This window comes from Nomascus leucogenys, chromosome 14 (assembly GCF_006542625.1).
Source record: "Nomascus leucogenys isolate Asia chromosome 14, Asia_NLE_v1, whole genome shotgun sequence".
NCBI lineage: Eukaryota > Metazoa > Chordata > Mammalia > Primates > Hylobatidae > Nomascus > Nomascus leucogenys.
The window spans coordinates 35,316,874-35,343,174 of NC_044394.1; the positions used below are offsets into that span (position 1 = coordinate 35,316,874).

A 26,301-nucleotide genomic window follows, 5' to 3' on the forward strand; every position below is an offset into this window, starting at 1 on the left:
TACACACAAGTAAAAGAGCAAATGCTATTTTTGTTCTCATCTGCTGTTCCTTCAAGTCAGTGGAAATGCCTGTGCTTTTTGTAGGTACATGTCATCGCTAAAGTTGGTGGGGACAAGTCTGAAAGTAAGCCAGCTATTAGCAACTGTGCTCTCGCAGGTTCTATCTTTAGTTGGACTGTGAAGAACTAAAAGCGTTAAAGTAAAAGTGTTAAAGACTCTGCAGCCTTCTGCCATTGTTTGGGGGAAATGTTGATGGGGAGGTGTAGAGGGGGGATGAGGAGGAGGTGAAGCCAGTGCCCCAGGGGCTGCAGCTCATGTGCCCCATGACTTCCAGGCGTGTCACTCACTGAGGGACAGACTGCCTACATCAACAGATCACTCTTCAAATCAAACACCTTTTAAAACACTTTATGGTAGAAAAGCAAACAAGCCCCCATTGATGAATTTATTATTAGAGGTTCCTTGGTCATAATAAAATATGTCAAATAGCGTGCCTCATGTGATCATCTGAACACCTGAACTGTTGACTGAAGGAGGGAAAAAAACCACTCTACCATACTTGTTTTTTTATTTCCTAGCACTGGGAAGGGCAGTGTTTCTTTTTAATCAGCATGACAACCACCTAAGTGGGAATTACTCTCATCATGGTAAATATGTTGGAGCGTGGCTGTCTGAAAGTCTGGCTGCATTTAGCCCAAGTCTGTTACACGATGGTGCTCTCACACACAACTCCAAGCACCTCAGCATCCACAGCCTTCTATGGCTGATATGGAGAGTCAGAATGGAAGCAGGGTGGCTAGGATGGTAGGCAAGGGTCCTGGACTCAAATCCTCATTCTGCTACTTGCTGGCAGAGGGAACTTGGGCAAGTCACCTAACAATTTTGTGCCTCAGTTCAGTTTTTTTTAAATCTATAAAATGGAGATACCATATCTCATAAGATTGCTAGGTGGGTTAAAGGAGTTTGTACATGTAAGGTACTGGAAGAACTATGAGCCAGGCAACCTTCTAACTGTTGGCCGTTATCTTTTAGAAGAAAGCACCCTTGCCCTGTCATACCAAGAAGGTGCCCAAGGTGTCCGCTGTGTACCTCATGTCATATTGTAAAAAACTGTGTGTCTGCTCCTGCTACGATCTATAAGAACTTCAGGAGCTGAGGGCAAGGGCTAGGTCATGGTTCTCTTTGCATTAATAACACCAGACCCAGCAGAGTATCTAATATATAGTTAAATGTTTACTAAAGTGAACAATCCACAAAATAAATCACCAAAATAAATATGTAGATACATAGCATCTCCCACTTCGTGCTGATCTTAGTTTTGTTATTCATTCCATTGCCTCTATAAGCATTAAGTAAAGAAAGTAGCTACCTCCGGTGAATTAACCACCAAATGTTGCATTAGGCCTAGTTCACAAAAATCACAACTACTGTTTGATCACTTAGATATATCCTACATGGGATGATAACAGAGATATTCCACATGCCTCTGCTCTCACTATTAAAAGAAAAATGCCCTGCTTTTTATCTGAAATCCAAAACAACCAATTTAGTTGAAGGGACTGTTTTGTTTATTTTTCCCTCTGTTGCACAGTATGGGAAAGAGACACTTCACAAGAAAATAAGGTTGTATTACATAGTGAGTTGATGTCTTTTTCCTAAGAGTAAATCCCTAACTTTGAAGTGGTTCACTGGTGCAATACCAGTCTGTTAGCCAAAATCTTCTACAACCCATAGAAGATTCAAAAAGGAATTTATTTGAAATTATGACCTCAATAAAAGAAAGCCCCATTATCTTGACCCTAGTAGAACAGTTGTCCAGGAAATTGGAGTAATGCTTTTTTTTCTTTCTCTCTGCATAATTAAAGTTAAAATCGAGCAGAGTTCTGTTTAACTAAGTCAGGAAGAAAACTGAACTCACTGGAACTTCTCATTCACAAGTACTGAGGGAGACTATGTCAACTGCAGGTACCACATGAGCATAGAGTTTATTAGAGAAGACCTTTATTGAGAGATGCAGAAATAGCTTCTGAATCATTAAAGAATGATGAAGTTACTAAGCAATCCTTAACGTGTATGTGCACCTAACGACAGTGTCAAAATCCATGAGGCAAAAACTAATAGAAGAGCAAGCAGAAATAGAGGAATCCACTATTATGGGTAGCGACTTCAATATCCCTCTAGCAGAAGTGGTTAGATCTGACAGGCAGAAATCAGTAAGGACATAGTTGAGCTCCGGCAACAGCAGAATACACATTCTTCTTAAGCTCCTGTGGAACATTCACCAAGAGAGACCATGTTCTGGGCCATAAAGTATACCTTAACATATTTAAAGGAATAGAAATCATACAATGCATGCTCTCAGACCACAATGGACATAAACTAGAAATCAATAACAGAAAGACAGCTGAAAAATCCCCCAGTACTGGAGAAGAAACAACACACTTCTAAACAACACGTGGGTCAAAAAGGAAACTCAAGAGCAGTTAAAAATATTTTGAACTAAATGAAAATAAAAACACAACTTCTCAAAATGTGTGGGAGGCAGCAAAAGCAGTGCTTACAGGAAGATTTATAGCACTTACTGAATATATTACAAAGAAGAGACATCTAAAATCAATACTCTAAGCTTCCACTTTAGGAAACTAGAAAGAGAAGAGCCAATTAAGTGCAAAGTAAACAGAAGAAAGATGAAGTTATTCATTTTAGTTACTGTTTTGCTCTGTGCTGAGTATCTGAAAATTAGTCATCCACATGGGATAGCATAGGCATATTTCATTTGATAGAACTTCGCTTTATTGTGCCTCACAGATACTGTGGTTTTTTGTTTTCTTTCTTTTTCTTTTCTTTTCTTTTTTTTTTTTTTAACAAATTTAAAGTTTGTGGCATCTATCCAACAGCAAGCACTCACTTCGTGTCTCTGTGTCACATTTTGGTAATTCTCACAATTCATTATTATTATAATATCTGTTATGGTGACCTGTGCTCAGTGATCTTTGATGTTACTATTGTAATTGTTTTGGGGTGCCATGAACCACACCCATAGAAGACAGCAAACTTAGCTGATCAATGGAGCAGTCAGAACACACATTTATCAGTCATTTCTCCATCTCTCTCCTTCTCCTCAGGCCTCCCTATTCCCTGAGACACAATAATAGTAAAACTAGGCCAATCAATAACCCTACAATGGCCTCTCAGTTTTGAAGTGAAAGGAAGAGCGGCATGTCTCTCACTTTAAAAGCTAGAAATGATTGCACTTAGTGAGGTCTGCATGTTGCAAGCAGAGATAGGCTAAAAGCTAGGCCTCTTGCTCCAAACAATTAGCTAAGTTGTGAATGCGAAGGGAAAGTTCTTGGGGAAAATTAAAAGTGCTACTCCAGTGAACACACAAACGATAAGAGAGCAAAATAGCCTTACAGTTCATATGGAGAAAGTTTTAGTGGTCTGGAAAGAAGATCAAACCAGCTAAAACTTGCCCTTAAACCAAAGCCTAATCCAGAGTAAGCCCCTAGTTCTTTGATTCTGAGAGAGGTGAAGAAGCTGCAGAAGAAAGTTGGAAGCTAGCAGAGGTTGGTTCAAGAGGTTTAAGGAAAGATGCCCTCTCCATAACATGACAGTGCACAGTGAAGCAGCAAGTGCTGACATAGGAGCTGCAGCAAGTTATCCAGAAGATCTAGCTAAGACCATTGATGAAGGTGGCTACTCTGAACAATAAATTTTCAGTGCAGATGAAACAGCCTTCAATTAGAAGATGATGCCATCTAGGACGTTTGTAGCTAGGGAGAAGTCAATGCCTGGCTTAAAAGCTTCAAAAGACAGGCTGATTCTCTTGTTTGGGGCTAATGCAGCTGGTGACTTTAGGTTGAAGCCAATGTTCATTTACCATTCAAGATTCCAAAGTCGTTATGCTAAATCTACTCTGCCTGTCCTCTACAAATGGAACAGCAAAGCCTGATTACAGCATATCTGTTTACAGTATGGTTTATGGAATATTTTAAGCCCACTGTTGAGATCTACTGCTCAGAAAAAAAAAAAATTTCTTTCAAAATGTTACTATTCATTGACAATGCACCTGGGTTACCCAAGAGCTCTTGATGGAGCTGTACAAGGAGCTTAAAGTTGTTTCCATGACTGCTAACACAGCAACCACTATGCAGCCCATGGATTAAAAAGCAATTTCAAATTTCAAGTCTTAAGACCTACATTTTATAATGCTATTGCTGCCACAGATTTGTGATTCCACTGATGGGTCTGGGTAAAGTAAATTAAAAATCTTGTGGAAATGATTCACCATTCTAGATGACATTAAGAACATTTGTAATTCATGGGAGTAGGTCAAAATATCAACATTAATAGGAGTTTGGAAGAAGTTGATTCCAACCCTGATGACTGACCTTGAGGGGTTTGAGACTTCAGTGGAGGAAGCAACTACAGATGTGGTGGGAATAGCAAGAGAACTGGAATTAGAAGTAAAATCCGAAGATGAGACTGAATTGCTTCAATTGCAGTAAAATTTGAACGGATGTAGAGTTATTTCTTCTGGAGGAACAAAGAAGGTGGTTTCCCGAGATGGAACCTACTCCTGGTGAAGATGCTGTGAACATTGTGGAAATGACAACACAGGACTTAAGAGTATTCCATAAACTTAGTTGGTAAGGCAGTGGTAGGGTTTGAGAGGACTGACTCCAAGTTTGAAAGAAGTTCTACTGTGAGTAAAATGCTATCAAACAGAATCACATGCCACAGAGAAATCTTTCATGAAAGGAAGAGTCAATTAGCATGGCAAATTTCATCGTTGTCTTATTTTAAGAAATTGCTCCAGTTACCTTAACCTTCAGCAACCACAACCCTGATCAGTCAGCAGCCAACAACATCAAGGGGAGATCCTTCACCAACAAAGATTATGATTTGCTGAAGGCTTAGATAATTGTTAGCATTTTTAACAATACACTATTTTTAATTAAGGTATGTAATTTGTTTAGACATAATGCTATTGCACACTTAATAGAACACAGTATAGTGTAAACATAACTTTTATATGCACTGGGAAACCAAAAAGTTCATGTGACTCACTTTATTGTGATATCTGCTTTATTATGGTGGCCTGGAACTGGGCCTGCTATATCTCTGAGGTATGCCTATACTTCTCAAGCTTTTCCATCAAAACTCCCATAAAATGGCAGAGAGAGGGAACACATACCTATCCCTCTAGTCTGGGAACACAGCCTGAAGCAATCCAATGGAAGAAAAAAAAATCACAATTTACATAAAGTCTTATCTTTCATCCTAAAAATTAACTTTGATATTTTTGTTTGTTTGTTTGAGGTGGAGTCTCACTCTGTCGCCCAGGCTGGAGTGAAGTGGCACAATCTCAGCACACTGCAACCTCCGCCTCCCAGGTTCAAGTGATTCTCCTGTCTCAGCCTCCTGAGTAGCTGGGATTACAGGCACCTGCCACTATGCCCAGCTAATTTTTATATTTTTAGTAGAGTTGGGGTTTCACCATGTTGGCCAGGCTGGTCTTGAACTCGTGACCTCAAGTGATCTGCCCGCCTCGGCCTCCCAAAGTGCTGGGATTACAGGTGTGAGACATCGCACCCAGACAACTTTGATATTTCAATCTTGCATCCTATTCATTAACATTTCTAAGTTTGTTTTAATATAGGAAACAATGTTATGACTTGCCAGTTAAGTTCCTTTTTCATTCTCTAGTTGTTCCCACGCCAGGTGTGGTCTGTGGTTCCACATATGCCATGGCATACTCTATACTAGTACTCCCATTTGAGAAGGGGACATAAAAATAGACAGTCTCAGTTCACCAGAATGTGGAGGATTGCAGGCCTGCCTCATGACCCAGCCCGATTCTTATAAAACACAAAGTTCCAGAAACAATAGGAGAGAGGATAAGCAGGTTCACCATGCCTTGCAGTACAGTAAGATCCAGTGCCCACCAGTCTCTGGCCAAGTGAGAGAATGGCCAAAGAATAGGGAGAGAAACGTGGAAGTAATCCTTCCCTTCAACACCACCTAGGTAGGAGGGAAGTCAAGGTCTCATTATGAGGGTTAGAAGTGATGGGTATCCACTGTAATACACTTTATCTTCTTGGTTCTAAATATTTTCTGCCTTAATTTTCTAGTGCAATAACACATCCAACTCATAAGAGTGGTTCATTATAGCCATGATCCTTAGATCAATGGAACAGAACAGAAACTCGACAGACAAACCCAAGTACTCCTAAGAATGTATCAAGTGACAAAGTGAGATTTGAGATCAGTGAGTGGAGAATAAACTATTCAATAAATGATGTTAGAATAACTGGATCATTATTTGACAAAAAGGCAAGTTAGATGTTTATCCCACATCTTACAGCAAAATCCATACCCAAAGAATTAAAATTTAGATTTGAAGGTAACTACATAAAGGTATGAGGGGAAATCAGAGATCAAAGGGTCACAGAAAATCCTTTCTACCCCAAGACCAAGTATTACACAAAAGTAGAAATCATAAAGGGATTATGAACAGAATTTTAGTCCCTAAAGGTTGAAAACAAAAATCACACTTTTAGTAAACCTAAATACAGCTCATATGAATTTAAAAGGCAAGATGACAAAATATTTTCAGTGTGTATTTTTAAAAACTGCTTACAAATCAATAATAAAATCACTAACCTACCCAAAACATGGCCTAAGGATACAAACAGGTAACTCACAAGAAAATAAATTTAAATACTCAACCATGAAGCAGCATTCAATCTTACTGAAAACCAAAGAAATACAAATTAAAATAATGAGATACCATTTTGCCAACAGAATTAGCAAAGTCTAGAGAATGAAAATATTCACAATGAGCAAATTTGGCAATAAATAGGCATTCACACATAGACAATAGAAGTATAAACATGTACAGCTTTTCTGTTGTCAAAATATATTAAGAGACAAAAAAAGTGTGAAACTTTTGACCTAGTGATCAATTTCTGATGATTCATCCATAGAAAATAATTTTAAAATGCTGATAATAACTCAGTGGCAAGAATTTTCATTTCAGTCTTGAATATTTATAAGTTTAAAGCAATTTATATCTCCATCAATAAGGGATGGATTAATAAGTGAACAGAATATATCCTAGCCATTAAAAATTAATAGTTTATAGATGTATTTATCTGTTTGCCACAGAAATATTTTCCCCATATACTGTAAGCGAAAAGCAGATTTTAAAACAGAATCTAGCAATGTTGTGAAGGGAAAAAAATGACTATACAAATATCTGTATCCTTGCCCAGAAAGAAGGCTGGTAGGACACCTGGTAGTTAAATCTAGTAAGAGGATGTCTCTGGTGAGTCAATCTGGGGATGTTTTTACACCCTGTTTGCAGATTCTGATTTCTGCTTCATTTTGGGAAAACAATGTGCAGGATTGAACTGAGGCTGGTGGAAAACGAGTGTGTCGTGAAGAGCTCACACAGGGAGATGGCAGCAGAGGATGCACATGTTCTATGAATGAGAAGAGGCTGGCGCTGTGGCCAGCACAGGGGTGTGCTTGTTTTGAGGGTTTTCTTTGTTGGGGGAGGAGAGTGCTTGATGAGATTCAGAGAGAGTCCAGATCCAGAAGGATTCTCCATCTGTGTGATCTATGAGTTTACCTCACATTCCTAAAAACTGCTCAGGCCCCAGGCTTGCTTTCATTCCAGTTCAGGGACCTGTGATTCATCCCCTGAAACCCTAATTATAACACCTGAGGTCTGCTATGTGCAAAAAACATCTGTCATTGTTGAAATTTGCTGTCAGGGAGTGTGTACAGCATGCAGACCGGCCTGATGATGCGATCCTCCATTGCAAAACTTAAAACCCAGAAATCATCCCGAGGTGAGAAGGGTTGCCGCCAAAAATTTCCAACTACGCTCAGTGACAAATAAGAGGGAGAGATTATGGCCACCATAATTCATATGGCAATTCCTCAGGCCTGCTGCCATGGTGGAAGTTACAGATCTTAAGCTCTGTCAATCAAAAAAATATATATATATCATAAATTTGAGTATTCCTTGTTAGTTGCTAAGAACTGGGAGAGGGAAGGGAGGAAAGTGTGTAATTGCAAACCCCTTGTTTATCAGCTTCAGCCAGTTTTGTGTGACCACATTACCTGAACTATTAGCCAGTTAATCTCCTACGCCTCTTGGAAGTACAGTAATTACAAAGAGAATGCCTCAGACCTGGCGAGAGATGATGAAAACGGGTAAAGGTACATCTATCCTCTCAGCGCCCAGGAGAATTGTTTACTGACCTCATTCAAACTCAGACTAAAGCCCCTGAGGAACGCAAGCTGAAGATACGGTCTCATTGTAAGAATCTAATATTCTAACCTAGATGTACTGACCTTAAAAACACAACAGAAAATAAACAAAAAACAACCAACCAATAATAAATTCTCTCACATAAGCATTGGTTGTGCACCTAACGGACACAATGGCAAATCTGGAGGTTTTTAAGGTGCATTTGGAGGTTTTTAAGCTTTTTAAAGTTTAGCAAAGCATCAAGATGCTGCTTAGCAGCCTCAGCTACAAATTACAATGTCATATACTCTCCAAATCAGAAGTGGCATTGGTACAACAACTGTGGTATATGCACGTATGCAAACAAACTAAGGTTATTTACCTGGGCTTATGGGAACACTGTTACTCACGAAACTTTTCCTTCAATATTATTTAAAACAAGGGTATTTGCACTTTGGTAGGCCAAGGTGGGCAGATCATTTAAGGTCAGGAGTTCGAGACCAGCCTGGCCAACATGGTGAAACCCTATCTCTATTAAAAATACAAAAATTAGCCAGGCGTAGTGGCGGGCGCCTGTATTCCCAGGTACTCGGGAGGCTGAAGCAGGAGAATCGCTTGAACCCGGGAGGTGGAGGTTGCAGTGAGCCAAGATCGCACCATTGCACTCCAGCCTGGGTAACAAGAGTGAAACTCCACCTAAAAAAAAAATAAAAATAAAAACAAAAAATAAAAGAAGGGGTTTTTTTTCCCCCTAAATATCATCAAGAAAAGCAAACTTTAAAATATGTCTTATCTTGGGGGCCTTGATACTTACTTTATTTCATATTTGTTAAAGTTATATTAACTAGGCCTGGCATGGTGGCTCATGCCTGTAATCCCAGCACTTTGGGAGGCTGAGGCAGGTGGATCTCTTGAGTCCAGGAGTTTGAGACCAGCCTGGCCAACATGGCAAAACCCCGTCTCTACTAAAGAATACAAAAATTAGCTGGGCATGGTACACAGCTGTAATCCCAGCTACTTGGGAGGCTGAGGCACAAGAATTGCTTGAACTCAGGAGGCAGAGGTTGCAGTGAGCTGAGATCACGCCACTTCACTCTAGCCTGGGTGACAGAGTGAGACTCTGTCTCAAAAAAAAAAGAAAGAAAAAAAAAAGGTTATATTAACTGGGGCCACAGATACAAAAAATGTTTCTTTAATTAAAAGGAGTTCATTTATAAATCTATGCTAAAATTTTAGAAATTTGAATTGAATAGATTGTGAGGAAAATACGTAATTACCAAAACTGACTCAAAAAGTAGAAAATTTGAACTGACCACTAAGAAGGGACCAGGCCAGAAGCTTCATAGAAATTTCTTTCAAGCCTTCACAAAACTTGGTTTTACTGATACTTCAACTGGCAGAACACAAAAAAGATGAGATGCTTTAAAATTTATTTTATAAAGCTGACATAATATTAATATCAAAATCTAAAAAAGAAAACAAAGCCCCAAATACTTCATAATGGATCAGATCTAGCAGTTTATACAGAGAATAATACCACATAGCCAAGAAGAGTTTATTTCAAGAATTTAAAGGTGGCTTTAACATAATTGAGTCAATCAATGTCCTCAAAACATTTGAGGAAAAAAACCCACACATTATTGCCTCCTGCTTTAAAAAACTAACAAAACAAAAATGCCACCTCTTTTAGTAAATTATGATGAGAAACATTTTAACATCATAAAGAATATATGTGTATATAAAACATATATAACCAAAAAGTCAGTCTCATACTTAACTGTTAAATGCACAAACATTATCCGTAAAGCCATGAAAAATACAAGGATATCTACTGCCTTTTAAGAAACCATGCTTTTAAAGTCCTGGTCTGTGCTATAAGTAAGAAGAGATTCAAATATTAATAATTTAATAAAAGATTAAAATAAGATATTTAATAAGAGATTAAAATATTAAAAGGAAGGAGGCAAAGTTATTATTATTCAAGCTTAAATGATCATCTACCTAGAAAACCTAAGAGGATCAACTGAAGGACTATTAGAATTAACAAAACTTGTTAAGATATAAATATGAAAAAAAAGCTTCTATATACCAGCAATAACCAATTAGAATAGATAGCAGGGGGAAATGTCTCCCACATTAGGACACAGGTCCATGAGAACTGGAACTCTGCCTCATTCTTGGCTGAATCCCTAGAATCTAGAAGTGGTCCCAGCACAGAACAGGTGCTTAGTAATTATTTGTAGAATAAACGAGGGAACAAATTCACAATAAGGGCAAAAACACCAAATAATGGAACCAAACTGATATTCCATAAACAGATTCCAATACTTAAGAATTTAGCATATGAAAATAAACCAGGCACAGAAAGATAAACTTCACATATTCTCACTTATTCATGGCAGCTGAAAATGAAAACAATTGAACTCATGGAGACAGAGTAGAATGATGGTTACCAGAGGCTAGAAAGGGTAGTGAGTGGTGTGGGAGTGGAGGTGGTTAAAGGGTACAAAAAATAGTTAGAAAGAATAAGATCTAGTATTTGATAGCAGAACAGAGGACTATAGTCAATAATAATTTAATTTTATATTTTAAAATAGCTAAAAGAGTATAATTGGATTGTTTGTATCACAAGGGATAAATGCTTGAGGTAGATGCTCCACTTACCTTGATGTGTTTATTACACATTGCATGCCTATATATCAAAATATCTCAGGTACCCTATAAATATATATACCTACTATGTGCCCACAAGAATTAAAAGTTGTAAAAATGTTGGAAGGAGACCAAGGAGACAAAGAAGACAAAGAAGACGAAGATGAAGAAAGAAGAAGAAGAAGAAGAAGAAGAAGAAGAAGAAGAAGAAGAAGAAGACGATGACGACGACGAAAGCATATTGTGTCTCATTTTAAACTGCTAGTAGGGCAGAACTGAGATTTGAATCCAGAGTCTGTGAGAGTCCAAGTCTTGTGCGCTTAGTTCCTATGCTACAGTGTGCCCCAGATCTTATCATTTTACAAAGAACCGGTTTTAATTGTTTAAAAAAAACAGAATTTGTCATATGATGAAAATGGAATTTCAAACCACAGGGGGAAGGGTAGATTATGCCATAAATAGCATTTTAGACTACTAACTGGTTGACTGTTTCAAAAAATGAAAATGAGTTACATCTCACAACATACCCTAGAAAAATTAAAATATTTCAACATAATATATGAGATCACTCAAGAATTACAAGAAAAAAAGTAAGAAAATATTGGCGTAACTTGGAATAAGAAAAGGTTTTTCTAAATATATAAGTAAAGGTAGAATGCTAATGGGGAAAGATGTATAGTTTCTGCTACATAAAAATAAAAACCTTAGGTATGTCAAAATACCATAAACAAAACAGTAAAAGATAAAAAATAAATGGGGGAAAATACTTGCAATATATGACTGAAAAAGGATTACTATTCTTTTCATATAAAGTGTTATTATAAAACTCCAAGAAAAGGATGATCAATCAATAAGAAAAAAATTTTTAAAGGTTAAGATGCAAGTAGCAAAATGACAAATGTCCAACAAATTTACTGACCCTAACAAATACTAAATATGAAAACTGGGCTGAGATCGTTTTTCTCCAATCAACTTGGCAAATGTTAAATCTAACTTATAGTGTTATGGAAGAGTAAAGAAAGTGAGAGAAAAGGCCAATTTCTAGAAATTTATTCTAATATTAAAAGATGTGCCAAACATTTCTGTACAAGAATGTCTGTTGTATTACTTATACTCTTTGACTTTAGGCACTATAGATTTAATATATGCTTCTTATAAAAAACTAACCAATTCAGAGCAAGACACTGTACTATACATATAGTACTGGAACCTGCCCTTTTAAATTTAGTGTATTGTGAAAACGCTTCATTAATTTTTTATTTTTAATGTCAGCTTTTATTTTTAGATTCAGGGGCATATGTGCAGGTTTGTTACATGGGTATATTGTGTAATTCTGTGATATGGGGTACAATTCATTGTTACCCAGATAGTAAGCATGGTGCCCAATAGATAGTTTTTCAAAACTTACTCCCTCTCTGCACCCCAATGAAAACCTTTTTTTTTTTTTTTTTTTTTTTTGAGACAGGGCCAGGCTGGAGTGCAATGGCTCAATCATGACTCACGGCAACTTCGACTTCTGAGGCTCCAGTGATCCACCAGCCTCAGCCTCCCGAATAGCTGGGACTACAGGCATGCACTACGACACCCCACTAATTTTTCTTTTTTCTTTTTTTTTTTTGCAGAGATTGGGGGGATTCTCTCGCTGGGAGCTGCAGACAAAGCTGTTCCTATTTGGCCATCTTTGATCCAGTCATGGCGGGAGTCTCACTATGTTGCCCAGGCTGGTCTTGAACTCCTGGGCTCAAGTGATCTGCCTGCTCAACCTCCCAAAGGACTGGGATTACAGGTGTGAGCCACCTTGCTTGGCCAGAAAACCTTTTAATAGCTAAATCTTTTAAATAGCTATGCAGTAAATCATTGCACTGACATAGAAAAATAAAGGATTTAAGAAATCTTAAATAATTATAGCAGTGTGGTACTAGCAATTTGTTCTTACAAACAATTCAACAGTCACCATCTTCTACATTTTTCTTCGCACATTTCAACATGTATTTATGTAGGATATATCAAAAAGTGAAATTGATGACTCAGAAGTTATGCCCACTTAAAATTTGTAGCTATTGCCATGCTGACTTTTTAAAAAAAAATGTTGTATCAGTTAATATTCCCACAACAATGTGTGGATTATTCATAAAAATGACAAATAGGAAAAATCTATATGGTCAAAGTGCTTCAAAAGTCGTTATAATATATATATATAGTCAAGGGAGTATTTCCCAGCCACTAGAAATGCTATAGATGAATGTTTAATGACTCAAAAAATGTTTGTTGGCTGGGCATGGTGGCTCACGCCTGTAATCCAGCACTTTGGGAGGCCTAGGCGGGTAGATCGCCTGAGGTCAGGAGTTCAAGACCAGCCTGGCCAACATGGAGAAACCCTGTCTCTACTAAAAACACAAAAATTAGCTGGAAATCACCTAAACCTGGGAAGCAGAGGTTGCAGTGAGCCTAGATCATGCCACTGCACTCCAGCCCGGGCAACAGAGCGAGGCTCCATCTCAAGAAAAAAAAAATAAAACACAAAAAACAAAAAAAACTATTATGAAAGATTAAGTTACAAAAGCAAGTATATTAAACAGTGTGAACCCACTGGAATTCATATATGCTTTTAAAGAATAGATACACTATCTATATAATAGTATAAGAATAGAATAAGCATAGATAGTATATTATCTATACTTATACTACTATATTATATATACAGATAGTATACTATATTATATATGTATATAGTATACTATCTATACAATATATACTATCTATATATATATAATAGATAGTATACTATAGATAGTATACTATAAAGAATAGATCCATCAGGTTCTAAAACAAAATGTTAATCAGTTATCTTTCAGTGGTGGAATTATAGGTCATTAAAACACTCTCTTACACTTGTCTTAATTTTCCAAGTGTTCCAGAGAAAAAATATGATTTGCAATTGTGAAGACATTAAATTATAATCTATTTTTTAAAACAATAAAACACTATCCTGAAGACTACCAGCATTAGTGACGCAAGACTTTATATGCAACCACCCTTGATTGCCATAATAAAGAATTTTTCAGGATTAACATGAACACCAACAAGAGTTTGCCAACTGAGTACCTCAGAGTATCCTGCACCGAGTCCCCAAGAGGTCATCAAATACTTATTGGTCCCTGCTGAGGCTCGGCCTGTGCTCAGAGGTGCCGAACACAGAGGTGAGGAGGAAGAAGCCCTCAAACTGATAGAGGAGAGAGGTTAAGCACCAATCAACATCAATCCAAACCAGAACACAGTGGGGCCAGGGCTCCGCTACCGGGGTTCCCAGCTGGAAACGTTAACACATTCCAAGATGAAAACAGGTGAAGCAATGCCAGCCTGGTTGTTACATAAAGGGGTTCCACCTTGAGGACACCCTAAGCAGCAGCAAATACTTCAAGGGTACACAAGCGAAGGTGAAGAAAACAGAAAGCCTTTCACAGTAAGGGAACAACAACAACAACAAAAATTAAAGCCAAAAGTGCTAGGCATAGAACTCACTTGACTAGGGAAGCAGCTCCATGTGAAACCAATTTGTTTCCTCTGACTTAGAGCACTAGCAAAATACATTAAATTCCATCTCAATAAACTTCCAACTTTTTCTAAGCCCAGGTAGCAACTATTTATTTCTTAAGTCATACTCAGTATAACAAACGTGTAATCTTTAACAGAATTTACCATTTTACCCAGTTTTTACCTAGATTTTTAGTGTTATTCTAAAGGGAATGTGCCTTGAACTTGAAGAGCTCCTAAGAGATGGTTTTGGTCGTCTAGATTTCTGGCTTTCTTGAGTCTATGAAAGATTTTTATACTTGACATTTCCTAGGGGGAAGAAAAGGCTAAACAAAACCAAAAGCCACCATAAAAGTCTCCCAATCTTCCTCTATCTAGGTGCAATCTTAAACATATTAGCCCTTTAGCAGAGAGCTATGTTCATATTTTTTAATTAGGTGATTAAAAATATTTAAAACGGCAGCAAAACAATGGTCAGCTTTTGGCAATCCAAAGGAAAAGGTGACATGATTAGCACTGGTAAGCTTAAGTTTAATAACATGGGATCGTTACATTTTCCATGGATAAAGAACAAGAACACTTAACATGAAGAGATCTCAGCAAGAGGGCTAACTCTGTCCTGGTCAGCACAACAGGCCTTAAAGTGCCTTTAATAATAGCTTGTAAATTCATGGTGGCATTTACAAATGTCTGAACGTACTTTAGGTAACATGCGATTGGTTAAGTCAAAAGTTTCCCTAACAGCAACTGACTGAAAAGCAGTGGTTCTCCAAAGGTCCCTTCTGCCCTTTCCCCATCAGCAACATAAGCCACACCTGGGAACTTGTTAGCCAGGCAAACCTCCCACCCACAGAATCACAACTGCAGTGGAGGGGGTCTGGCAATCCATTTTAACCAGCCCTCCTGATCATTCCAATGTAAGGCCTGCTGTAGAAGATAACTACAGAGGTTTTGAGTGTGACACCAAGCACAAGATGCCTAATTCAGTGTGTACAAGCCATTTTCATTTCCATTAACCAAACCTCCTCTTCCCGTTACCCATCCCTTTTAGAGGGCAGTGCAAAGAGTAGGACCTTGTTCAAGACACACTTTGAAAAGGTCCTTAGATAGGCCTAATGGAAAAGTCATCTATTTTTCATATGTTGCCACAGTAACAGTAACAAGAAGCATCACTTATTCCTATAAGAAAAGTCCCCTTTGCAGGGGACATTGAGTATTTACAGAAAGATCACTTTATCCTGAGGAATCCAAAATCTGGAAAAGCAAATATGGAAAACTCAGCCTCTAAGGCTTCCATATACACCTTTACAGCCCATGTTCTAAGCGAACACTCTCTAATTACGGCTGCCCAATACGGAAAACATGTGTCCTAGGAAAACCTCCACTGTCTACTCTGAAAGACATCACGTACAGGCAATAGAGAAAAGAAACGTCTTCTTTCGGTTCCCGTACTGGTCCCTCAGTCCTGACTTAAACAGGGAAGGTGATCTATTTCGCCTCTGCCCATCCTTAATGCTACTTCGTTTCCTATGACATCATTCTTTAGGTCCACATTCGGTCCTTACTTATGGGAGTTGCCATAAAAATAATAAAGCTTATCTCTGGATTATAAAATCCATTTTTGTATCATAAGATCAGTTGCATTTCGTGTGCAGTCCTTATTTTTTTTATAAATAGCTTCTATATTTACCATCTCATTTGAGTCTTACAACAGCCTGTGAGGTGGGCACAGTTTTATTATTCCCACTTTACAGATGGGAAAACTGGAACTTAGTGTTAACTTCCATAATCAACTGATCATTGAATACTAAAGGAGATACAAAAAATTTGCATAAAGAATTAAAATAATTAAAATTAAAAAGAATTAAAAATTAAAAAGAATTAAAGAATTCATGATGTCTAAAAGAACCTCCAGGGCTGAGCACGGTGGCTCACGCCTGTAATCCCAGCACTTTGGGAGGCCGAGGTGGGCGGATCACGAAGTCAGGAGATGGAGACCATCCTGGCTAACACGGTGAAACCCTGTCTCTACTAAAAATATAAAAAAAAAAATTAGCCGGGCGTGGTGGCGGGCGCCTGTAGTCCCAGCTACTCAGGAGGCTGAGGCAGGAGAATGGCGTGAACCCGGGAGGCGGAGCTTGCAGTGAGCCGAGATCGCGCCACTGCACTCCAGCCTGGGAGACACAGCGAGACTCCGTCTCAAAAACAAAACAAAACAAAACAAAACAAAACAAAACAAAACACCTCCAGATTTGCTTGAATTTTGTCATTGGCCAAATCATATTCACCAGAAATTACCTAGGTAGGTTTTTAGGTTGGGTGATATTTTTCTAAGGAATGGTAAAGAGCATGGAGATGAGATAAATGAAAACCTACAAACTCTCCCAGTTATACAACTCACATAACCTGCAATGATGTCTGGAATTCTATGGGGCTCAAAGTAACAACAATGATGATGATGATGATGATGATGATGATGATGATGATGATAAGATTAAGCTCTTACTACATACCAGGCACCCTTCTGCATACATTAAATATATTCAACAACACTATTAATATCCCCATTTTGCAGGTGAGAAAAACAAGGCATAGAAAAGCTAAGTAACTTGCCCAAGATTACACATCTTGCTCCGTGAACACAGAGGAGGAAATGTAACTGGAAATGCCAAGCCCCTGTGCGGTCTGCCTGCCAGTGATGGAAACCTGACATGGGAGGGCAGCCACCACAGGAACCTGGGTTATGTTTCCAGTGTTGCCATTTGGGCAACAGTCTTCACATTCTCTTACTGAAAATATTAATCAATGCTCAGGTTCCAAGTAATCAAACATTAACCGAGACTCCTAACAGCCAGTTCCTTCTCAGACTAGCCCCACGAAGGTTTCCTAGATCTTGGGTAGTGATGGAACACTGGTTGATTCTCCTGGAACTGCCTTCAACTATTTAAGAAAAATCAGAGGGGAAAGCAGCTTTGAAGGAAACGTGCAAAGTAAAGCTATATGTGGGAGGCAGCAGTTCTAGTAAATGCACAGAACTCACGGCTCTGATTTTTCTTTTAAAGACATATAAATAAAAAGGAGTCCTCACTGGTGTAAATTACTCCTGCCTTTTTTTTTTCTCCACTTTTTTCAACTGCTCACATTCTGGAACTGTGTGAGCCAGCTTTTACATATTGATCAATCTTTTAAAGTTTATACATCATTTTCTTAAGGAAGGAAACAAAGATCAAGCTGAAAAGAACATTCAGGCAAAAGAGAAAAATTACATGATGAATGAATGCAGTCTTCGCGGGCGAGTATTCTGGGATGGGAGTGTGGGGTGTAGGGACAACTTTCAAACACTTACTCAAATGTGCTTATCTTCATCATTTCCTGCCTCTAATTTTTACGGAATAACCACCTTGAGATCCCAGGAATTCAATAGGAAAGTCAATTTAACAGCAAGTTCCAGGGTATTCCACATAATCTCTCTTTAAGGCAAAGTCCCAAAAGAGAGATGGGACTATAATGACTAAAGTTAGGTGACTTTTCACACTCACGTTCCTTCCACGTTTCTTCGACAATCCTGGTCCAGCTACTTACTGTGGACCCTGTGTGCTTTACTTTCCTCTGCTATATAATGCGAATAATATTAATATCTTCTTTATCAGGTTGGTGCGAAAACTATGAATAAATGTAAAGCACTTGAACTGTGTCTGATACAGTAAAATGCTCGAATAGCATCAGCTGTTATTATTACTACTACTTACTACTATTATTTGCAAAAACATTACAAGGGATAATTATATCCAGGAAGCTTCCCTTGTATTGGTAATGTTTTATTGCTTTTTCTAAAATTTAAATCAGAGCAACAGTCAATACACGCACACAAAAAAAGTAATTCTTCAAAAATGTGGGGGAAAAGCCTCCCATACCCATGTCACCTGCTGGTGAGTTTCAGGTAAGGGTGTAGCTGGGAGCATCTGGTTCCAAGACTGCCTTGTATTTCTCTTAGAGGATGCCTCCCCTTCTGCTGTAGTTTTTTAATCAGCGTTTCTAGGGCAGGCTTGCAGGCGGGGCCGCGAACCCCCTGGAGTTGTACACGGAGCTGGGTGAGGCTGCGGCTCTGGGCATTTCTGGGGAGGGATTCCATGGCTTTCCACAGACTCTAGCCACCCTGTAGCGAGCCGCATGCTATACAGGGTTAAACTCGGGGCATATCGAACGAACAATTCACTTCACGGAAGACTAGCAATAACCAGGACACCTGCGCTGTTGATCAGCTATCTCAACACCAGAGAGACCCACCAGCACAAGGGGCAAGAGCTGGCCAGGCGGCGCGCGGCGCTGCGCCCTCACCGCGTCCCGATAGACCCTTGAACTTCACCGCCAAAAACCTCACCGCTCCGCAGACCCGACCTGGGAGACGGGTTTAACTTCCCCTCACCTTTCCCATCCCTCCTTCATTTCCAAGGATATACTCAAAGGAAACTGGCAACACTCGGTCTAGGGTTTCGCTCCTGCCCTCAGCTGACACCGAAACCACTTCTCCCAGGGAAGTTAATTAAAGGAACCATTAATCCGCACAAAAATCCAAAACCTACCCCCAAAGCTCAAGAGCTCTGAGAGGCGATTGAAGGCGCCTTTGCCGATCCTGAACATCTCTGCTCGTCGCTGGGGCTTAGGGGTGGGCAGGGGGTGCCAAAGGGGCGCAGGCAAGACACGGCCAGAGGGTCAGACGCCGGCCCCCGTTCCGAGGCGGCCCAGTCTACACGCCACCGACGCCGGCTGAGCCGGGCTTGGAGGCGGCCAGGTAAGCAGGTAGGTGTAGGCATGTGTCTGAGCAGCCACACAGCCGCGGAGGATTAAAGTTCAAGCCGGTTCACACTCAGCTTCCCCTTCCCAGGCGTTCTCGCGCACGGCCCAGGCAGCCACTTTCCCGGGGAAGCCTCGGCGCTAGACCGGACAGTCCCCTCTTTGTCATTCTTAATGACTCCCTTTGCCTCCCAGGCGCCAACACATTGAGACTATTCGCTTCTCTCCACTCTCCCAGGCGGGCGCAGAAACCCCCGGAAAGGCAACTCGGCGGGGACCGGGGGAAGCAGGGTGTCGCGGGGCGCAGGGGGCGCCGCAGGCAGCGTACGTACCCAGCGCGAACAGGGCGAGCTGTCCAGCCGAGGGGACCATTTTACGGGCGGGCGGGCAGCAGGCGCTCCAGCCTCCTGCCCTACCTGCGGTGCCCGAGTGGCGGAGCGGCGCCGCGGTGCGGGGGAAAAAGGCGACGAGGAAGGGCCTGCCCCCGGCGCGGGCGGGCGGAGGGAGGACCGAGCGCCTCTCTGCTGGCACTCGCCCCGCAGCGCTGCCCGCCGGGCGGAAATAGGAAGGCGGCTACCGTCACCTCCTCGCCACTCGGCGACCGGGGCACGGCTGACCCCCCCCTCCCGCCCCGATGGGGGTGCCCCCCTGAGGGCACAGAGGGTGGGGGTTTGGGGTAAGGGGCGGGGACGCTGAGCGCACAGAGCAGGGCGCGGGCTGCTGGGCGGGGCGACCTGGGATCCCAGAGCCTGGCGGCGCGAGTCGGGCACCCGGGCCGAGGAAAAGGCAGGAAGCGCCTGACTTCAGACACCACCCCCGACTACCAGCGCCGTGCAGCAGCGGACTCCAGCTTGCGGGGTCGGCGCCCGCCGCGCAGCCGGATTGTCCCGGGCCGCAGTGGCGGCTTCCAGGCTCTAGGCGGCGGAGCGGAGCCGCCCGGGCGCCCGTTACCTACACCGAGGGGCCGCTTCTGGGGCATCTCTGGGGCGGGGAAGGCTGGAGGCTGGGGACGCAGCCAGGAAAGGGACCTGAGAGTTTCGCCGGCCGCTTGCCAAGACTTGGCTCAAGGAAAGTGGTCCCCTGAATCAATGAAGAATTTGTTAAACCAGGTTTCCCACCTGTGCCCCAGTTCCCATCAATTCTGGCAACGCCTGCCGCCTTACCCCCCAGGCAGGCCACATCGTTAAGATCAGTCTTCGTACTTCTGGCCTGGGACTGATAAAAGATGGGTCTCTATGACGAATCTGGTTATATAGCACCACCAGCTGAGGCCAAAAGCCTGCTAGTCTGCCACCAAGTGTACCCCGAAAGAGGGGTGTGTGGGCCCGAGTCACCTGGGTGGTCCTTTCAGGATTTGTGGCTGTGGGGTGGCCCCTGGTGCTGGAATTTGGGGAGGTGGAGGGGATAGAGGGAAGACATTCTGGGCGAAGAGTGGAAGATCCATAGGTTCCTCGGTGACCCTCATGGGGACAGTACACCCGGGAGATTCATGTTCTCCAGGTACCCGGAGCTCACAGACTGACCCTCTTCTCCTGCCTCCTCTGGCCTACGTGCTCCGGGTAGATCCGCCTTCCTTGGAGGTGGGGATGGGGGCTGTTGGGCCTGGGGAATCTTTTGCTGTTTACTTGGAGAGGCTCAGGCTCTCACGGTTGACTTCTGCCCAGTTTGTTTCATGTAAGCAGAGCAACCTAATTTCAAGAAGGAAGCACCAGGCCATTGGTCTCAACATTTGGGCAGGAAGCACCAGTGTAAATCATTCCTTTCAATAGATTTGTCGGAGCATACTTTATTCTTTTAGGGTAAATCTTTTCCTTGGTCCACCCCATGCGTGTACAAGGCACACATGCACTTCCTTTAGTAGGTTGTCCCTGACTCCCACTTCCTTCAGGTTGATCTTGACCTGCTCTGGTGGTTTCCCTGTCTCCTCCCTAAACTAGTCTGCTTTGGCTACAGAAGGGGAGGAATCAGGGGTTCCCTCACCCTTCTTCTGTTCCCCAGGACTGGAGAAGGACCTGACTCCTTGCTTCCTCCTGGAACATGCAAATCAAGCTCACTGTGGCTGAGGGATGGCTGCCCAGCCGGCTGAGAGTCACGTTCAGCAGTTTCTGCTTATCTGTCCCCTACCCCAAAGTCAAAGGTGGAGGGAAGTAGCAGAATCAAGCCAATTTCCTTCGTGATTGGAAAATATTTTAAATCAAGAGGTAACTTGCAGGCCAGGCACGGTGGCTCACACCTGTAATACCACCACTTTGGGAGGCTGAGGTGGGTGGATTGCTTGAGCTCAGGAGTTCCAGACCAGGCTGGGCAACATGGTAAAACCCCCATTTCTACTAAAAATACAAAAAATTAGCCAGACATGGTGGTGTGTGTCTGTATTCCCAGTTACTTGGGAGGCTGAAGCACAAGAATCACTTGAACCTGGGAGGCAGAGGTTGCAGTGAGCCGAGATTGTGCCACTGCACTCCAGCCTGGATGACAGAACAAGACTCTGTATCAAAAAAAAAAAAAAAAAGATAATTTGCCATCTTACAAACTAAAGAGTATCCAAATCAAAGTACATTCTAATGCTTGAAAATCATTAATTCTCCCTCCAAGATTTTCAACAGCTGGTCCATATCTGCGGTTTTATAACCCTCCAATTCATTCATGTCAAACAGGTCATCAGGGGCTGGGTGTTTTTTTTTTTTTTTTTTTTTTTAACTTAAAGATCTTTTTTTGGTAAACTGAATTGAAATGATTTTTAAACATTTAGTCATAGAGGAAACCTAATATCCTAAATTGTTGATGCTGTATCTTTTGCATTTTATATATCTCATTTAATCCTCACAATAATCTTATGAGATAGACCCCATCCCCTTTTGTAAGAGAACAATCAAGGCTGAGTGAATTTAGTAACTTACCCAGAATTACACAGCCAATAAGGGGCAGAGCTTGATTTTGAAAGCAGAACAAGCTGGTTCCAAGGCTCATGTGCTGGCTTCTATGCTATACTGCCTCAGTTTCCACATTTTAAATAAGGATAATGCTTAACTCATTGGGTTGATGTGAGTACTAAATGCAAGAATTTATTTGCATACTTAGCATAATATTTGACATCAACAAAGCTACCTGTTATTTAAAAGAAAACTCCCTCAGTGGACACACCTTTCCCTTCTCTTAGTTCCTTACCACTATCTTTGTGTTATCATTTTCATATCAGCTCCTTTGCTTGAGCATATGCATGTACATGGCACGTGCACACCTCTTCCTATGGGAAATATTTTCATAGGTGAATCAGGAGGTATGGAGTTGTTTCTCAGCTGTGGTGTGAAAGAAATTAGAAAAAAATTGACAGAGTGCAATTTAGAGCAAAGCAATCATTTTTCCTAAAGGGTGGTGTGACATTTTGTATTGGAACACCTCACTCTCTGAGCTGAGTGAAATTCCAACTGTAGCCCCTTGAAGCTGTGCGGAGACTCAGGTATGCACCTTCACCTACAGACACTGCCTCTGTCTCACGTGGCCACTGCAGCTCCTGTTTCTCTGCATGTGGAGCCTGATGATTATGTGGCCTTCCCACTAAGAATCTGCCTGGACTGCCTTTGCACACACTTGCTGCAGCTGGCCTTGAGCTCAGTATAATCTCCTCTGTGAGAAGCCAATCACAGCCTCTCCTCCCTGTGCAAACAAGAGAACTATGTTATGCTCTACTGAGAGCCAGTAAAACCCCCTGTCAGTTTTCCCTTTCCTTTCTCCTACATGCTTATTATAGAGGGTGTGTTTAAAGAGCCCTCTTCTTCACTGTGATCAGCCTCGCCTTCCTTCCTGATTCATTTGTGGAAGTGATTGTGGAGCTATGAGCACCAGAGCCTTCCCTGAATAATTCAGGCCAGCTGAGCTTTCTGTTTTAGATCAGCAGTTACCCAAGATACTGGGGAGTGAATAGCCCAGACATTCTTTGGGAGGAAGCACAGCCATGGGCCCAGCATTGAAGGAATTACAATTCCCACAGTCAAGCCCCAGGGAGCAGTGACTGGGCTGGCTTCAGGTGGCTGCAGGACCTTCCTGGGTGACAGCAGCAGACAGCCAGGCTCAGAGGGAAAACAGGATGGGGCACCTTGTGCAGTAGGAGGGCAAAGGAGAGATGTCATCTGTGTGTGAGAAAGAGGGAAGTTTTATTAAGGACTCTGGAGAACTGTGTTTAGGGAGAGTGAGGAGATTTTAATGTGTTAAGGGATTTAGAAAAAGAAATCTATTGTCTAAATATCAGCTCCCTCTGGGGCCTTAGCTATTAGTGTGTTCCTTATCTCTTGCCAAAGTAAAAAGTAGGAAACCTTATGCTGGGCTCATTTTTACAGTTTTCATCACCAGCATAATGGGCGAGGTAAGAAGAGATAAGAGGCATTTGCTTTGTTCTCAGCTACCTGGGTGATTTTCATTGCCAGTGTTGTCCGAAGACTGGTCTGACCTTCTCCTTAACATCTTCCATCCCCCAGCTCTCAGGCCTACCTTTGGAATGCACATTGAAGTTGAAATTGAAGCTCAAATCTTTTCTTTCCAGAGGGGATTTCACAGAACGGCTCTACAGCCCAGTATTGAAGTGTGGAGGTTGGTGTTCCACTGGTGGTCCACGAAGCTCCATGTCCCAGTCAAGGTGCTAGGTCAGAGTCTCTGGGACTCAGGGCCGCCAGGTGGCTACCACGTGAAAGACATTATATAGTCTGTGAACTTCCTAGATGACAGGATGCAGTAGCGGTACCCACAGGATTGAGCACAGCCACCGTGAAGCCGTTCCATTAAGCATGCTTGGAGGCAGGATAACTCTGCATTCAGTTCTGTCCTCCTATCTTTGCTACTGTCCTCAGCAGTCTCAACCACACAGCCATACCCTTCCGGAGACTGGAAAGATTGCCCCAGCAGGAGTGCCCCTGGGAAGGTCCTAAATCAAGCACCCGGAAATCCTCAGGCAAGTACACTTAATGATGTTGATGGAAATAGGGTAGTGATGATTAATAGAAGCAAAAGAGAGAGAGGAAAAAGAAAATAAGAAGAATCAAGGAAGGAGAAATCAAAGAACTATAGAGAGCTGAAAAGGTGGCTTGATAATTTATTTTTCAGTGATGGGTCAGTGTGCCTGATAAACTCAAGAGATTCTCCCCAAGCTCAGAGGAAAAGGGAAAATAAATTGAGAGAGCTAAGGTATGAGACAAAGCCAAAGCCAGAATATCCAAAATACTAATGGAGCGCTCAGAAAGAAAGCAGAGAGCTGATGGAGGAGAAACTTCTTATATCCCCCAACAGGAGGGACTAGTGATGGGAAGAAGGTGTTATGCATCCCATAGGTCTATAATGTGGAGAGGATCTTGTCTAAAGAGACTATGAAAGGTGCAAGGATAAACTTACATTCTGTGACAGACATCCAAACCCTCACCTTGAACTTCTCATCCCACCCCCACCCCCTGCTTCCAAACTCCCATTGAAGAACCAAATGAAAATAATGTTAGGGGAAAATCTATGTCATTGTTCAAAACTGAAAGAAGGATTCCACCCACATGCCAGACGTTTTAAGGAATTTCTGTAAGACTTAATGCAGATGAGACCAGTTTGACAGAAGGATTTGACAACCTTCAATTCACCTCTGAGAAAAGCCTCTCCAGGGAAGGACCCCCGCCCCCAACCCCAGACTCAGTAATGCTCCCAAATTGGTCATGACAAGAGCTGCAGGCAAAAATAAACCACAGAGGCTGGGCATGGTGACTCACGCCTGTAATCCCAGCACTTTGGGAGGCCGAGGTGCGTGGATCACCTGAGGTCAGAGTTCGAGACCAGCCTGGTCAACATGGCGAAACCCTGTCTCTGCTAAAAATACAAAAAAATCAGCTGGGTGCGGTGATGGGCACCTGTAATCCCAGTTACTCCGGAGGCTGAGGCAGGAGAATCTCTTGAACCCGAGAGGCAGAAGTTGTAGTAGGCCGAGCTTGCGCCATTGCACTCCAGCCTGGGCGGCAGAGCATGACTCTGTCTCAAATAAATAAATAAATAAATAAACCACAGAAAACTCATGTGGGGCAAGTCTCCATCCTCTTGAAACATTTAGGAAGTGCCCAGGTAGGAGGGGATCCTAATTTGGTGTCTGGTACAGAGAAAACATTGCTGGGGGGCAGTGGCAAAGGCAGCCACACAAGCTCCTTGCTGGCTTTATGTGTTTACAACATGCGGGGAAAAGAAACTCTTCAATATGAAGGTGAAACTCTGCTCTCTTGGGGGCCCCCACAGAGCACCACTGGCTCTTGATAGTTTTCTTTCATCTCTTTATTCCACATGTGTCCATTGCAAGCCTGTTGTGTTCCAGGCACTGGGTTAGGCACTAGGTATTCAACAATGGACAAGTGAAGTGTTTTCTGCTTTGTGGAGCTACTCAGGCAAAAGAATGAGGTTACCTCCAAAGTTAAAAAAAATCATAATCGACATTGACATTTGACATAATTGCCAAAGTAAACAAAGTAATACCCACGGAATTTTGAAGGGAAATGATTGTGACAAAAAATTCTGTTTCTTACCAACATATTTTCAGATAATCTATTTAAAAGTAAACCATTTATGTACCACTCCAAATGAAAACAAAAGAATCCACAGAAAATATTCCAGCCAAGCAAATAAGCTCAATAAAGTAAAAGAAATGTCAGTGAATGACAGCAATAAAATTTAATGTTGAACCTAACTCCTGATTTTTAATACGTTGTACTGCTTACTGTTGGTTGTCAATAGGATGGAGATTTTACTTTCCTTCCTGCTAACAGAATCCCAGTTTTGTTTGGTCGACGGTCTGCCTCCACCCACAGGAGGAGACAAGACAATCCCTTGGCCTTTGCTAATGATTGGCCTGGGGGCAGGCACATGACTAAATCTGGCCAATGAAATGTCAGGGGGAGTCTCCTGTTAGGCTTTCTGGGAAGGAATTTGCTTCTTGATAAAGTCAGGCAGCAAGGTAGCTTGACTTCCTGCCTCAAAGTTGGTTGTCAAAAGATGAAATATCTGGAGTTGTGGCATCCATCTTGTGACTCTGAGGAGGAGGCCAA

At 41.8% G+C, this 26,301-nt stretch overlaps 1 protein-coding gene across 3 annotated transcripts in view; it reads right to left on the reverse strand.

Moving 5' to 3' along the window:
- TGFA (transforming growth factor alpha) overlaps positions 1-19,668 on the reverse strand; it is a 107,690-nt gene extending 88,022 nt beyond the window's left edge. Inside the window, exon 1 of one of the 3 annotated variants that reach the window (XM_003262520.4) lies at positions 19,576-19,668. In XM_003262520.4, coding sequence (XP_003262568.1) covers positions 19,576-19,615 — 40 coding nt within the window. In that variant the 5' untranslated portion in view covers positions 19,616-19,668. Of the gene's footprint in view, positions 1-19,032; positions 19,488-19,575 lie in introns of those variants that run through there. The other 2 variants (XM_012501117.2, XM_012501118.2) reach the window with 2 other exon arrangements.
- Positions 19,669-26,301: the final 6,633 nt, after the last annotated feature.